At 59.3% G+C, this 15,515-nt stretch overlaps 1 protein-coding gene across 3 annotated transcripts in view; it reads right to left on the bottom strand.

Moving 5' to 3' along the window:
• GTF2H1 (general transcription factor IIH subunit 1) overlaps positions 1–12,539 on the bottom strand; it is a 40,227-nt gene extending 27,688 nt beyond the window's left edge. For all 3 annotated transcript variants that reach the window (XR_012931697.1, XM_076058882.1, XM_076058883.1), the window contains exons 1-6: positions 12,393–12,539; positions 7,084–7,250; positions 5,720–5,996; positions 3,151–3,310; positions 1,494–1,587; positions 876–1,025 (exon numbers count right to left, since the gene is read on the bottom strand). Coding sequence is in view for 2 of the 3 variants with exons in the window: in XM_076058882.1 (XP_075914997.1) it covers positions 876–1,025; positions 1,494–1,587; positions 3,151–3,310; positions 5,720–5,996; positions 7,084–7,234 (832 nt within the window). In the remaining variant the exon portion in view is untranslated. The remainder of the gene's footprint in view (positions 1–875; positions 1,026–1,493; positions 1,588–3,150; positions 3,311–5,719; positions 5,997–7,083; positions 7,251–12,392) is intronic.
• Between the last annotated feature and the right edge of the window lie 2,976 nt (positions 12,540–15,515).

Below are 15,515 nucleotides of genomic sequence, written 5' to 3'. Positions count from 1 at the left end.
GGCCACTTTAGCCAGCACCTGTGACAGGAGGTCATAGAAGGCATCTGACTCATCGGCTTTGCCTGCATCCCTCCACGGATGTTCATCTTCGGTGGGGGCATAAGTAACCACGACCACCATTCCTCGCCTCCGGTTGATGGGAAAGCGAGCCCAAAGTAGCCTGGGGCTTACAGCTTCCCACACCTCACCGCCACGCTCCCACGCCCCCTTCATTCTTTTGTTCAAAAGAAGACCCACACCCTGTTGTTTGGCAGTCTGCTGCCCCGAGGACTGTCCACCCCTCATGGTGGCAGGAGCCAGAGCCGGTCCACCGGACCTCCTGAATGCCGCATAGATCCAGGCGGTACCGGTCCAGCTCCCGACAGAGGAGTGGCAGCCTCTCCTCTGCAGTGAGCGTTCGAACATTCCACGTGGCCACCCGTAGTGGCTTTTCGTTGTTTCTGGAGTAGCCCCGAGGGTAGGTATTCAATCTCCTGGCTCCGCCAATTGGGGTTTGGCCAGGAGACGTCATAGACGCCTGGCCCCCCGGCGCCTCCGGCACAAACTTAGTTGTTACATATTTCAGTTTAATTCGTGGTTTCGTGGTAATTAATTGAAGGTGGAGGGGTTACCAGCCCCTCGCACCCGTCCAGAGCCCCCGTTTAGCCCCTGTGGTGGACACATATGCCATGAGGGGAGGAGCCAATCAAAATTGGATCTCCCCCCACAGCGCTGTCCACGACAGAGTTGCCCGTCCGGCACCGCGAGGAGGTAGGGGGTTGTTTTGCCGTACCACGTACACACACACACGTACACACACACACGTACACACACACGTACACACACACACGTACACACACACGTACACACACACACACACGTACACACCCCCCCACCTCTCTCGTCCTGCTTGGCACACTCCGAGAAGATGTCCTGGCTGCCGGAGCTGAGGCGGTCGCGGTGGAAGTAGTGGGACTGGAAGAAGCGCGTCCAGAACTCGCGCTCCGTCATCGCGTGCGGGACGTTGCCCACAAACTTCTCTCTCACTGGCGGGGTGACAGGGAGGGAGATGGAGGGAGGAGACTCGCATAGACCCAGACTCACATGGAAAGCCATTAACTCACACAGGGGAGACAGTGTCCCAGCATGTCCCTGGACGTCCCCACGTGTCCCAGAGTGTCCCTGCATGTCCCCCCCCCGTGTCTCCCGTGTCTCCCCCGTGTCTCCCCGTGTCTCCCCGTGTCCCCCCGTGTCTCCCCGTGTCCCCCCGTGTCTCCCCGTGTCCCTCCCGTGTCCCCCCCGTGTCCCCTCCGTGTCTCCCCGTGTCTCCCCGTGTCTCCCCGTGTCCCCCCCGTGTCTCCCCGTGTCTCCCCGTGTCTCCCCGTGTCTCCCCGTGTCCCCCCGTGTCCCCCCCGTGTCTCCCCGTGTCTCCCCGTGTCTCCCCGTGTCCCTCCCGTGTCCCCCCGTGTCTCCCCGTGTCTCCCTGTGTCTCCCCGTGTCTCCCTGTGTCCTACCCGCGGGGTAAGTAGTGAAGATGGACTGGATGATGTCGTTGGTCAGGTTGTACTTGAGGCCATTACAGCCGTCAGCCTGGGGACGCACATCCGCCTGGGAGACACAGGGACACGCGGGGACACGCGGGGACACGCGGGGAGACAGTAAAATAGTAGACATCCACACACGGCCACCGTGAACCCGGCCACACGGCCACCGTGAACTCGGTCACACGGCCACCGTGAACTCGGCCACACGACCAACGTGAACTCGGCCACACGGCCACCGTGAACTCGGCCACACGACCACCGTGAACTCGGCCACACGGCCACCATGAACTCGGCCACACGACCAACGTGAACTCAGCCACATGGCCACCGTGAACTCAGCCACACGGCCACCGTGAACTCAGCCACACGACCACCGTGAACTCAGCCACACGGCCACCGCGAACCCGGCCACACGGCCACCGTGAACTCGGCCACACGGCCACCGTGAACTCGGCCACAGGGCCACCGTGAACACAGACATGGCCACCGTGAACTCAGCCACACGACCACCGTGAACACAGAGACACGGCCACCGTGAACCCAGCCACACGACCACCGTGAACTCAGCCACACGGCCACCGTGAACTCAGCCACACGGCCACCGTGAACTCGGCCACACGTCCACCGTGAACACAGAGACACGGCCACCGTGAACCCAGCCACACGGCCACCGTGAACTCAGCCACACGACCACCGTGAACACAGAGACACGGCCACCGTGAACCCAGCCACACGACCACCGTGAACACAGAGACACGGCCACCGTGAACCCAGCCACACGACCACCGTGAACACAGAGACACGGCCACCGTGAACTCAGCCACACGGCCACCGTGAACTCGGCCACACGGCCACCGTGAACTCGGCCACACGACCACCGTGAACTCGGCCACACGGCCACCGTGAACTCGGCCACACGTCCACCGTGAACACAGAGACACGGCCACCGTGAACCCAGCCACACGGCCACCGTGAACTCAGCCACACGACCACCGTGAACACAGAGACACGGCCACCGTGAACCCAGCCACACGGCCACCGTGAACCCGGCCACACGGCCACCGTGAACTCGGCCACACGGCCACCGTGAACTCGGCCACACGGCCACCGTGAACTCGGCCACACGGCCACCGTGAACTCGGCCACACGACCACCGTGAACTCGGCCACACGGCCACGGTGAACTCGGCCACACGGCCACCGTGAACTCGGCCACACGGCCACCGTGAACTCAGCCACACGGCCACCGTGAACTCGGCCACATGGCCACCGTGAACTCAGCCACATGGCCACCGTGAACATAGAGACACGGCCACTGTGAACTCAGCCACACGGCCACTGTGAAATCAGCCACACGACCACCGTGAACACAGAGACACGACCACCGTGAACTCAGCCACACGACCACCGTGAACTCAGCCACACGGCCACCGTGAACACAGAGACACGGCCACCGTGAACTCAGCCACACGGCCACCGTGAACTCAGCCACACGACCACCGTGAACTCAGCCACACGGCCACCGTGAACACAGAGACACGGCCACCGTGAACTCAGCCACACGGCCACCGTGAACTCAGCCACACGGCCACCGTGAACTCAGCCACACGACCACCGTGAACCCTCACCAGGAATGCTGCGGAGACCCCCACGGTCTGGGGGGAGGGGGAGGGGCCTTCGGCTCCGCCGCTCGCGATCCGATTGGCCCAGAACTCCTCGGCCGAGATCACGTGCCCCACCACCAGCTCCTTGTACAGCAGGAAGAGCACTGGGTCCTGCTGCAGCAGCCTGCACACATTACCATAAATTAGCATAAACTTACATTAACATACCATAGCACACATTTGCATGCATTACCTGTGGTACATATGAAGACTGCTGGGGCAAGTGCTGTGAGTAGCGAGCAGCAGCAGCAGCGCCTGTGAAGGCTCCCGGCACTGTGGCACACACAGAGGGGGTGGGTGGCCAGCACCACGCCCGCCCGGCCACCTTTGTCTCTCTCCGCGGCTCATGGTTACACATCGCATCGGGAACTCATTTAAGGCCGACTCTACCTAGGGGAGGCCCATGACCGCGTACATATATTAAGCACCTACATTGCTTAAACAACAAACGACTAAACCACGTTGAATTTTATCAGGTCAGGCCCCACTGAGTTGTGTGGCTCTTATTCAGACCAGCGACCTGGCAATCACAATGGCAACAGCTCACCCACGTGGCTGATAGCACCACCACCACCGTGTGGACATTCACATCACCACCACCACCACCGTGTGGACATTCACATCACCATCACCACCACCACCACCGTGTGTACATTCACATCACCACCACCACCACCGTGTGTACATTCACATCACCACCACCACCGTGTGGACATTCACATCACCACCACCACCACCGTGTGTACATTCACATCACCACCACGGTGTGGACATTCACATAATCACCACCACCACCACCGTGTGGACATTCACATCATCACCACCACCACCGTGTGGACATTCACATCACCACCACCACCACCACCGTGTGTACATTCACATCACCACCACCACCGTGTGTACATTCACATCACCACCACCACCGTGTGGACATTCACATCACCACCACCACCACCGTGTGTACATTCACATCACCACCACCACCGTGTGGACATTCACATCACCACCACCACCACCACCGTGTGGACATTCACATCACCACCACCACCACCGTGTGGACATTCACATCACCACCACCACCGTGTGTACATTCACATCACCACCACCGTGTGGACATTCACATCATCACCACCACCACCGTGTGGACATTCACATCACCACCACCACTGTGTAGACATTCACATCACCACCACCACCACCGTGTGGACATTCACATCACCACCACCACCACCGTGTGGACATTCACATCACCACCACCGTGTGGACATTCACATCATCACCACCACCACCGTGTGGACATTCACATCACCACCACCGTGTGGACATTCACATCATCACCACCACCACCGTGTGGACATTCACATCACCACCACCACCGTGTAGACATTCACATCACCACCACCACCACCGTGTGGACATTCACATCACCACCACCACCGTGTGGACATTCACATCACCACCACCACCGTGTGTACATTCACATCACCACCACCGTGTGGACATTCACATCATCACCACCACCACCGTGTGGACATTCACATCACCACCACCGTGTAGACGTTCACATCACCACCACCACCACCGTGTGGACATTCACATCACCACCAACTCCTCTGAACGTGCGGTGACGTTGATTCTAAACGTGGGGGGGAAAGCCGGAGGAGGACACGGAGACAAATCTACGGGGAGAGAGACGCAGACTCCACACAGACAGGGGTCGAATCCACGACCTCCTGTAGACCAGGCGAGATAGTCAACATCTCATGGCCACACACAAAGAGACAGCAGCAGGCATCGTCAGGGTCGGGATCGAACCCACGACCTCCTGTAGACCAGGCGAGGTAGTCAACATCTCTAGTCAGGACCCACGACCTCCTGTAGACCAGGCGAGGTAGTCAACATTTCTCGTCAGGACCCACGACCTCCTGTAGACCAGGCGAGGTAGTCAACATCTCTAGTCAGGACCCATGACCTCCTGTAGACCAGGCGAGGTAGTCAACATCTCTAGTCAGGACCCACAGCCTCCTGTACCCCATGACAAGTAGTTATCTACTGTAACACCACGTGACAAGTAGTTATCTACTGTAACACCACGTGACAAGTAGTTATCTACTGTAACACCACGTGACAAGTAGTTATCTACTGTAACACCACGTGACAAGTAGTTATCTACTGTAGCACCACGTGACAAGTAGTTATCTACTGTAGCACCACGTGACAAGTAGTTATCTACTGTAGCAGCACGTGAGCACACGGCATGGGGATAGACGGTGCAGCGGTCAGCACCGCGCCACGAACCCGGCCACCGAAGTTCGACTCCCGCTCACGGCCACCAACGCCGGCGGGGTTGACGAGGATCTGAACGGATCCCGGGATTCCCCTAGGTCTACTCGGCCTCAACCGAGTAGCTAGCGGCTGCGTAGTAAACATCGCCACCGGGGAGACAAAGGCGGCCGCCGGCGCCGCCCGCGGACGGCGCTCGCCCTGACGGCCTGTGAAGGCCGCACGGGGCGGGGCGGGGAGGGGTCAGTACCGGTTCTTGTGCTCCAGCTCCTGGTTGGCTCTGCGCTTGAAGCGAGGCAGCAGCTGCTGCAGCAGCTCCTTGACGGAGTCGCGGTCGCGAGACGCCGCGGCCGCCGAAGCGCCCCCCACGGCCGGGGGGGCCCCGCCGCCCCCCCCCGCCGAGGAGGCGGGCGGCTGCTCCCCGCCCCCCGCGGGGCCCCCCGTGAAGTGGAAGGTGGTGGCCTCGCCGCCGTGCGTGATCACCTGGAGCTGAACCTTGGCCCTGCCGTCCGGGGTGATCTTCTGGCCTGCGTGGGGGGCGGGCGGGCGGGCGGGTGGGTGGGTGGGTGGATGAGTGGGTGAGTGGGTGGGTGGGTGAGTGGGTGGGTGGGTGAGTGAGGGGGTGAGTGGGTGGGTGAGTGAGTGAGTGGGTGGGTGGGTGAGTGAGTGAGTGGGTGGGTGGGTGGGTGAGTGGGTGGGTGAGTGGGTGAGTGAGAGAGTGGGTGAGTGAGAGAGTGGGTGAGTGAGTGGGTGAGTGAGTGGGTGAGTGAGTGAGGGGGTGAGTGGGTGAGTGAGTGAGTGAGTGGGCGGGTGAGTGAGTGAGTGAGTGGGCGGGTGAGTGAGTGAGTGGGTGGGTGAGTGAGTGGGTGGGTGAGTGGGTGGGTGAGTGGGTGGATGAGTGGGTGGGTGGGTGAGTGGGTGGGTGGGTGAGTGGGTGGGTGAGTGAGTGGGTGGGTGAGTGAGTGGGTGGGTGAGTGAGTGGGTGAGTGAGTGGGTGGGTGAGTGAGTGGGTGAGTGAGTGAGTGGGTGAGTGAGTGAGTGGGTGAGTGAGAGAGTGGGTGAGTGAGTGGGTGAGTGAGTGGGTGGGTGAGTGAGTGGGTGGGTGAGTGAGTGGGTGAATGAGTGAGTGGGTGAGTGAGTGAGTGGGTGAGTGAGAGAGTGGGTGAGTGAGTGGGTGAGTGGGTGGGTGGGTGAGTGGGTGGGTGAGCGTGTGGGTGAGTGGGTGGCTGGGTGAGCGTGTGGGTGAGTGGGTGAGCGAGTGGGTGAGTGAGTGGGTGAGTGAGTGGGTGAATGGGTGAGTGGGTAGGTGAGTGGCTGAGTGGGTGAGTGAGTGAGTGAGTGGGTGGGTGAGTGGGTGGGTGGGTGAGTGAGTGAGTGGGTGAGTGAGTGGGTGAATGGGTGAGTGGGTAGGTGAGTGGCTGAGTGGGTGAGCGAGTGGGCGGGCAGGCGAGTGGGTGAGCGAGCGAGTGGGTGAGTGAGCGGGTGGGTGAAAGGGTGAGTGGGTGAGTGAGTGAGCGAGTGGGTGAGCGTGTGGGTGAGCGTGTGGGTGAGCGTGTGGCTGGGTGAGCGTGTGGGTGAGCGTGTGGGTGAGCGTGTGGGTGAGCGTGTGCCCACTCTGTATGTCTGCGTAGTCGATGCTGGCGGTGAAGCGGTGGGTGCCACGGGCTCCCCATGCCAGGCGGCCCGCCATGAGGTACAGGCTCCCGTCCTGCTTTCTGTACCGCACGTGCGAGACCAGCAGCAGGACCTCCTCCGAGCTGGACATTGTCGGCCTCGCTCACCTGCTCACTCGGTCATCAGTCAGTCAGTCGGTCGGTCATTCGGTCACTCCCCTGCTCTCTCAGTCACTCTCCCGCTCACCCAGTCACTCTACCGCTCACCCAGTCACTCCACCACTCACCCAGTCACTCCACCGCTCTCTCAGTCACTCCACCGCTCACCCAGTCACTCCACCGTTCACCCAGTCACTCTCCCGCTCACCCAGTCACTCCCCCGCTCACCCAGTCACTCTCCCGCTCACCCAGTCACTCTCCCACTCACCCAGTCACTCCACCACTCACCCAGTCACTCCACCGCTCACCCAGTCACTCCCCCGCTCCCTCAGTCACTCCACCGCTCACCCAGTCACTCTCCCACTCACCCAGTCACTCCACCGCTCACCCAGTCACTCTCCCGCTCACCCAGTCACTCCACCACTCACCCAGTCACTCCCCCGCTCACCCAGTCACTCCACCGCTCACCCAGTCACTCCCCCGCTCACCCAGTCACTCCCCCGCTCACCCAGTCACTCTCCCACTCACCCAGTCACTCCACCGCTCACCCAGTCACTCTCCCGCTCACCCAGTCACTCCCCCGCTCACCCAGTCACTCCACCGCTCCCTCAGTCACTCCACTGCTCCCTCAGTCACTCCACCGCTCACCCAGTCACTCCCCCGCTCACCCAGTCACTCCACCACTCACCCAGTCACTCTCCCGCTCACCCAGTCACTCCACCGCTCACCCAATCACTCCCCCGCTCACCCAGTCACTCCCCCGCTCACCCAGTCACTCCACCACTCACCCAGTCACTCCACCACTCACCCAGTCACTCTCCCGCTCACCCAGTCACTCCACCGCTCACCCAGTCACTCCCCCGCTCACCCAGTCACTCCCCCGCTCACCCAGTCACTCCACCACTTACCCAGTCACTCCACCACTCACCCAGTCACTCTCCCGCTCACCCAGTCACTCCACCGCTCACCCAGTCACTCTCCCACTCACCCAGTCACTCCACCACTCACCCAGTCACTCCCCCGCTCACCCAGTCACTCCCCCGCTCACCCAGTCACTCCACCACTCACCCAGTCACTCTCCCGCTCACCCAGTCACTCCACCGCTCACCCAGTCACTCCCCCGCTCACCCAGTCACTCCCCCGCTCACCCAGTCACTCCACCACTCACCCAGTCACTCCACCACTCACCCAGTCACTCTCCCGCTCACCCAGTCACTCCACCGCTCACCCAGTCACTCCCCCGCTCACCCAGTCACTCCCCCGCTCACCCAGTCACTCCACCACTCACCCAGTCACTCCACCACTCACCCAGTCACTCTCCCGCTCACCCAGTCACTCCACCGCTCACCCAGTCACTCCCCCGCTCACCCAGTCACTCCCCCGCTCACCCAGTCACTCCACCACTCACCCAGTCACTCCACCACTCACCCAGTCACTCCACCACTCACCCAGTCACTCCACCACTCACCCAGTCACTCTCCCACTCACCCAGTCACTCCCCCGATCACCCAGTCACTCCACCGCTCCCTCAGTCACTCCCCCGATCACCCAGTCACTCCACCGCTCCCTCAGTCACTCCCCCGCTCACCCAGTCACTCTCTCGCTCACCCAGTCACTCCCCCGCTCACCCAGTCACTCCACCACTCACCCAGTCACTCCACCACTCACCCAGTCACTCTCCCGCTCACCCAGTCACTCCACCGCTCACCCAGTCACTCCCCCGCTCACCCAGTCACTCTCCCGCTCACCCAGTCACTCTCCCACTCACCCAGTCACTCTCCCGCTCACCCAGTCACTCTCCCGCTCACCCAGTCACTCCCCCGCTCACCCAGTCACTCAACCGCTCCCTCAGTCACTCCCCCGCTCACCCAGTCACTCCACCACTCACCCAGTCACTCCACCGCTCCCTCAGTCACTCCCCCGCTCACCCAGTCACTCCACCACTCACCCAGTCACTCCCCCGCTCACCCAGTCACTCCCCCGCTCACCCAGTCACTCCACCACTCACCCAGTCACTCCACCGCTCCCTCAGTCACTCCCCCGCTCACCCAGTCACTCCACCACTCACCCAGTCACTCCACCGCTCCCTCAGTCACTCCCCCCGCTCACCCAGTCACTCCACCACTCACCCAGTCACTCCCCCGCTCACCCAGTCACTCCCCCGCTCACCCAGTCACTCCACCACTCACCCAGTCACTCCACCGCTCCCTCAGTCACTCCCCCGCTCACCCAGTCACTCCACCGCTCCCTCAGTCACTCCCCCGCTCACCCAGTCACTCCACCGCTCACCCAGTCACTCTCTCGCTCACCCAGTCACTCCCCCGCTCACCCAGTCACTCCACCACTCACCCAGTCACTCCCCCGCTCACCCAGTCACTCCACCGCTCACCCAGTCACTCTCTCGCTCACCCAGTCACTCCCCCGCTCACCCAGTCACTCCACCACTCACCCAGTCACTCCACCACTCACCCAGTCACTCTCCCGCTCACCCAGTCACTCCACCGCTCACCCAGTCACTCCCCCGCTCACCCAGTCACTCTCCCGCTCACCCAGTCACTCTCCCACTCACCCAGTCACTCTCCCGCTCACCCAGTCACTCTCCCGCTCACCCAGTCACTCCCCCGCTCACCCAGTCACTCAACCGCTCCCTCAGTCACTCCCCCGCTCACCCAGTCACTCCACCACTCACCCAGTCACTCCACCGCTCCCTCAGTCACTCCCCCGCTCACCCAGTCACTCCACCACTCACCCAGTCACTCCCCCGCTCACCCAGTCACTCCCCCGCTCACCCAGTCACTCCACCACTCACCCAGTCACTCCACCGCTCCCTCAGTCACTCCCCCGCTCACCCAGTCACTCCACCACTCACCCAGTCACTCCACCGCTCCCTCAGTCACTCCCCCCGCTCACCCAGTCACTCCACCACTCACCCAGTCACTCCCCCGCTCACCCAGTCACTCCCCCGCTCACCCAGTCACTCCACCACTCACCCAGTCACTCCACCGCTCCCTCAGTCACTCCCCCGCTCACCCAGTCACTCCACCGCTCCCTCAGTCACTCCCCTGCTCACCCAGTCACTCCACCGCTCACCCAGTCACTCTCTCGCTCACCCAGTCACTCCCCCGCTCACCCAGTCACTCCACCACTCACCCAGTCACTCACCCAGTCACTCCCCCGCTCACCCAGTCACTCCACCGCTCACCCAGTCACTCTCTCGCTCACCCAGTCACTCCCCCGCTCACCCAGTCACTCCACCACTCACCCAGTCACTCCACCACTCACCCAGTCACTCTCCCGCTCACCCAGTCACTCCACCGCTCACCCAGTCACTCCCCCGCTCACCCAGTCACTCTCCCGCTCACCCAGTCACTCTCCCACTCACCCAGTCACTCTCCCGCTCACCCAGTCACTCTCCCGCTCACCCAGTCACTCCCCCGCTCACCCAGTCACTCAACCGCTCCCTCAGTCACTCCCCCGCTCACCCAGTCACTCCACCACTCACCCAGTCACTCCACCGCTCCCTCAGTCACTCCCCCGCTCACCCAGTCACTCCACCACTCACCCAGTCACTCCCCCGCTCACCCAGTCACTCCCCCGCTCACCCAGTCACTCCACCACTCACCCAGTCACTCCACCGCTCCCTCAGTCACTCCCCCGCTCACCCAGTCACTCCACCGCTCCCTCAGTCACTCCCCCGCTCACCCAGTCACTCCACCGCTCACCCAGTCACTCTCTCGCTCACCCAGTCACTCCCCCGCTCACCCAGTCACTCCACCACTCACCCAGTCACTCTCCCACTCACCCAGTCACTCCACCGCTCCCTCAGTCACTCCACCACTCACTCAGTCACTCTCCCACTCACCCAGTCACTCTCCCACTCGCCCAGTCACTCCACCGCTCACCCAGTCACTCCACCACTCACCCAGTCACTCTCCCGCTCCCTCAGTCACTCCACCACTCACCCAGTCACTCTCCCGCTCACCCAGTCACTCTCCCGCTCACCCAGTCACTCCCCCGCTCACCCAGTCACTCCCCCGCTCACCCAGTCACTCTCCCACTCACCCAGTCACTCCACCGCTCACCCAGTCACTCTCCCGCTCCCTCAGTCACTCTCCCACTCACCCAGTCACTCTCCCACTCACCCAGTCACTCCACCGCTCACCCAGTCACTCCCCCACACACCCAGTCACTCCCCCGCTCACCCAGTCACTCTCCCGCTCACCCAGTCACTCTCCCGCTCACCCAGTCACTCCCCCACTCACCCAGTCACTCCCCCGCTCACCCAGTCACTCTCCCGCTCACCCAGTCACTCTCCCGCTCACCCAGTCACTCTCCCGCTCACCCAGTCACTCTCCCGCTCACCCAGTCACTCCACCACTCACCCAGTCACTCTCCCGCTCACCCAGTCACTCCCCCGCTCACTCAGTCACTCTCCCGCTCACCCAGTCACTCCCCCGCTCACCCAGTCACTCCCCCGCTCACCCAGTCACTCCCCCGCTCACTCAGTCACTCTCCCGCTCACCCAGTCACTCCCCCGCTCACCCAGTCACTCCCCCGCTCCCTCAGTCACTCTCCCACTCACCCAGTCACTCTCCCACTCACCCAGTCACTCCACCGCTCACCCAGTCACTCCACCACTCACCCAGTCACTCCACCGCTCACCCAGTCACTCTCCCGCTCACCCAGTCACTCCCCCGCTCACCCAGTCACTCCCCCGCTCACTCAGTCACTCTCCCGCTCACCCAGTCACTCCCCCGCTCACCCAGTCACTCCCCCGCTCCCTCAGTCACTCTCCCACTCACCCAGTCACTCTCCCACTCACCCAGTCACTCCACCGCTCACCCAGTCACTCCAGCTCACCCAGTCACTCTCCAGCTCACCCAGTCACTCCACCACTCCCTCAGTCACTCTCTGTCACTGCTCCCCCAGTCACTCCACCGCTCACCCAGTCACTCTATGTCACTGCTCCCTCACTGCTCCCCCGACTGCTCCTACTGCCCCCACCGCCCCTCCACTGCTCCGCCTCTCCCGCCTCACTACTCCCTCACTGCTCCCCCACTGCTCACTACTCCCTCACTGCTCCCCCACTGCTCACTGCTCCCCCCACTCCCCCCCCACCGCCCCCCCACCGCTCCGCCTCTCCCGCCTCACCTGGGCCGCGTGAAGCCCGCGCGAGGCTGCAGGACGACCGCGCGTGCCCACGAGACCGCGCCCCGCCAGCCCTCCGCTGCCTGCCAGTAACGCCGCCTCCGATTGGCTCAGAGCGCCGTGACGTCAACCGAGCACACCGGAAGCGATTATGCGTCGCGATTCGACGATACCTGTTATGACGCCATGTATTTGTATGTATGACGCCATGTTTTGCGTTCATTTGACGTAATATGCGTAGAGCGTCATGCTTTTTCTTCTTTGGTTCTTTCGGTAAAGTCACGTAGAATGATAATAAAATAATAAATTGATAAAATAAAATAACACAATAATATTCTCACGACGTTTCGGCCACAACACAAGCGGCCTTCATCAGGTGAAGGGGGGTGAGACTGTCTGGTAGGACACTCCAGCGCTGTCCTACCAGACAGTCTCGCCCCCCTTCACCTGATGAAGGCCGCTTGTGTTGTGGCCGAAACGTCGTGAGAATATTATTGTGTTATTTTATTTTATCAATTTATTATGTTATTATCATTCTACGTGACTTTACCGAAAGAACCAAAGAAGATGAATCATTGCAGTCACGAAAGCTTTAAATCGTCATGCTTTTGTTTGCTCGACGCCAGTTTTGCAACTTAGTATGACGTCATGTTGTGCGTGTTTGGTTGTGGGGGGTGGTGGATGATGGTGGCTTGGCTCGATCCATGGATCGACGCAGAGGTTCATGCTGTGAATCGATTCACGATCCCCCCACCAGCACCTTGCGTGGCTGTGATTTTGAGAATTTTACCGTCGACTATAAACTACACTACACACTACTGTACACTACACTATACACTACTATATACTACACTATACACGACTATATAATACACTATACACTACTATATAATACACTATACACGACTATATAATACACTATGACACTACACTACTTTTTGATTTAAAGCTTTCGTGACTGCAGTAATTCAAACGCCATGTCTCGGACCGCATTCGTGAACACAAAGCAGACCTTAAACACGGTAGGACCAACACCTCGGCCGTGGCAGATCATTGTTATAATTCAGTAGGCTCACATGACATTGACTTTTCCAAGACAGAGGTTCTTTGTAAGCCATCTGGCTACCATGAGAGATTCGTCCATGAGGCTATCCACATATACAAGCACAGAGACAATTTCAAGCGAGAAGATGGATTCTGGCTTAGCAATCATTGGAAAGATTTGATAAACCATTTCAGGTCTTAATTGATTGTTTCACGCTTACAGTGGCTTTCAGACAACATACATTAATTTTTCGTCTCCCCCCTCCTCTTTTCAGAACATAGATGGACTCGTCCTTCTAAATAAACTGCAATATCGCTGCGCGTGGCGCTAAAGGTTTTTTTAAAATAAATAAACCCGTTTACAAATAAATAAATGTATGCAAACCGACACACCTGATGACGACCGTTTGTGTTATGGTCGAAACGTCGTGAGAATTTTTATTGTTTTATATATTTTATTATTTTATTGTTTCCCTTCAACGTTACTTTACCGAAAGAACTAAGCATACTATACACTACTATATACTACACTGTGGTCGTGTGTGCGCATGCGCGGGGAGGGGGGGGTTGAAGTTTTCCCGCCAAAAAGGTAACGGTACCGTACGTCTCAACGTCACGGCCGTGCACGCGCTGTGGTCCCGTGTGCGCGGGGAGGGGGGGGTTGAAGTTTTCCCGCCAAAAAGGTAAAGGTACCGTACGTCTCAACGTCACGGCCGTTCACGCGCTGTGGTCCCGTGTGCGCATGCGCCGGGGTGGGGGGGTGAAGTTTTCCCGCCAAAACGGTAACGGTTGCGGCTGCTACCCCGCTATTGGTTTTAAATCGGCGGTCAAAAGTTAAGACTTTCACGAGGTAAACTTGGCCTTTAATGTCTCGTTTTGGCCGCGTTTGTGAGGGAAATGTCATCATTTCGGGCTCATTTCACGCGGCGACGCGGGCGTTTGTTGTGCAATTTGAACGTGATTGTATGCGGTTAGCGCTTATATACGGGTGTTTTACCTCATATACAAGTCGCATTCACGCGCATCTGTTTGCAACATTGAATCAATTTCCGCACAAATAACCAATTCCGTGGCCGTCTGGCCTTAACGTGTCAAGTTTATATACAGTAGCCGACGTTTCAAGCGATGCCCCTTCACAAATTATATTTTTTTGCGTATGGTGAGATGCTGGGTGCACCTAGCCTGGCACGGACGCGGTAACATTTAGCAACTGCAGTGGCATCTGTTTCACTTAACTTTCTTGTGAAGGGGCAATTGCCCGAAACGTCGCCGATGTATATTTAAGGCCACAAATGGTGGCTAATAACCCCACGCCCGGCCGTCTTTGTCTCTCCCCAGTGCTGATCTTTTACACGCTGCACCAGGTACTCATTTAAGGCTGAGTCGACCTAAGGGAGGGTTCAGATATTCTCTCGCCATGAGCAGGAATTGAACTTGTGGTTCTCTGGTATCGTGGCGTCGAATGCTCAAATACTTTAACAAGTTTTGGATTTAAAGCTTTCGTGACTGCAGGGATTCATATTCTTGGTTCATTCGGTAAAGTCACCACGTGGAAGGGAAACGATAAAATAATAAAAATATAAAACAATTAAATTCTCACGACGTTTCTTGCTGTTTTTCACACCTGATGATGATTGCTTGTGTTGCAGTCGAAACGTCGTGAGAATTTTATTGGTTTATTATTTTATTGTTCCCCTTCTACGTGGTGACGTTACCGAAAGAATCAAGAATATACTTTAACAAGCTTTAATGGTCGTGAAACAGTAAAAAAAAACGGGGTAAACCAGCTTAGTGTCTTACGTTTCATTTATTTATTCAAATGTAGTAATTTATTGCCGCTAATTGCTAGTGGGAAAAAACACAGCTGTGGTTACCCCTGCCGCGTGCGGTGACCGCAGGACTGGTTCTGGTTCGGTGCTGGCTCGGTTCGGCAAGGAGCCAGTGGAAAAACAGCGGTGGTGACCCGTGCCGGCCGTTGACTGCAGGATGAGTGGAGGCCGCTCGTGGCTACGCTGCTGCCTGCCTCGCAGCCACACACAGCCTGAGGAGGAGGAGGACGACGACGAGATGCAGGTTCGCGAT

The sequence above is a fragment of the Petromyzon marinus genome (assembly GCF_048934315.1).
Source record: "Petromyzon marinus isolate PM22_M1 ecotype Great Lakes invasive population chromosome 80 unlocalized genomic scaffold, UKy_Petmar_22M1.pri1.0 chr80_unloc.2, whole genome shotgun sequence".
Taxonomy (NCBI): Eukaryota; Metazoa; Chordata; class Hyperoartia; order Petromyzontiformes; family Petromyzontidae; genus Petromyzon; species Petromyzon marinus.
This window is presented reverse-complemented; position numbering and strand designations above follow the sequence as displayed.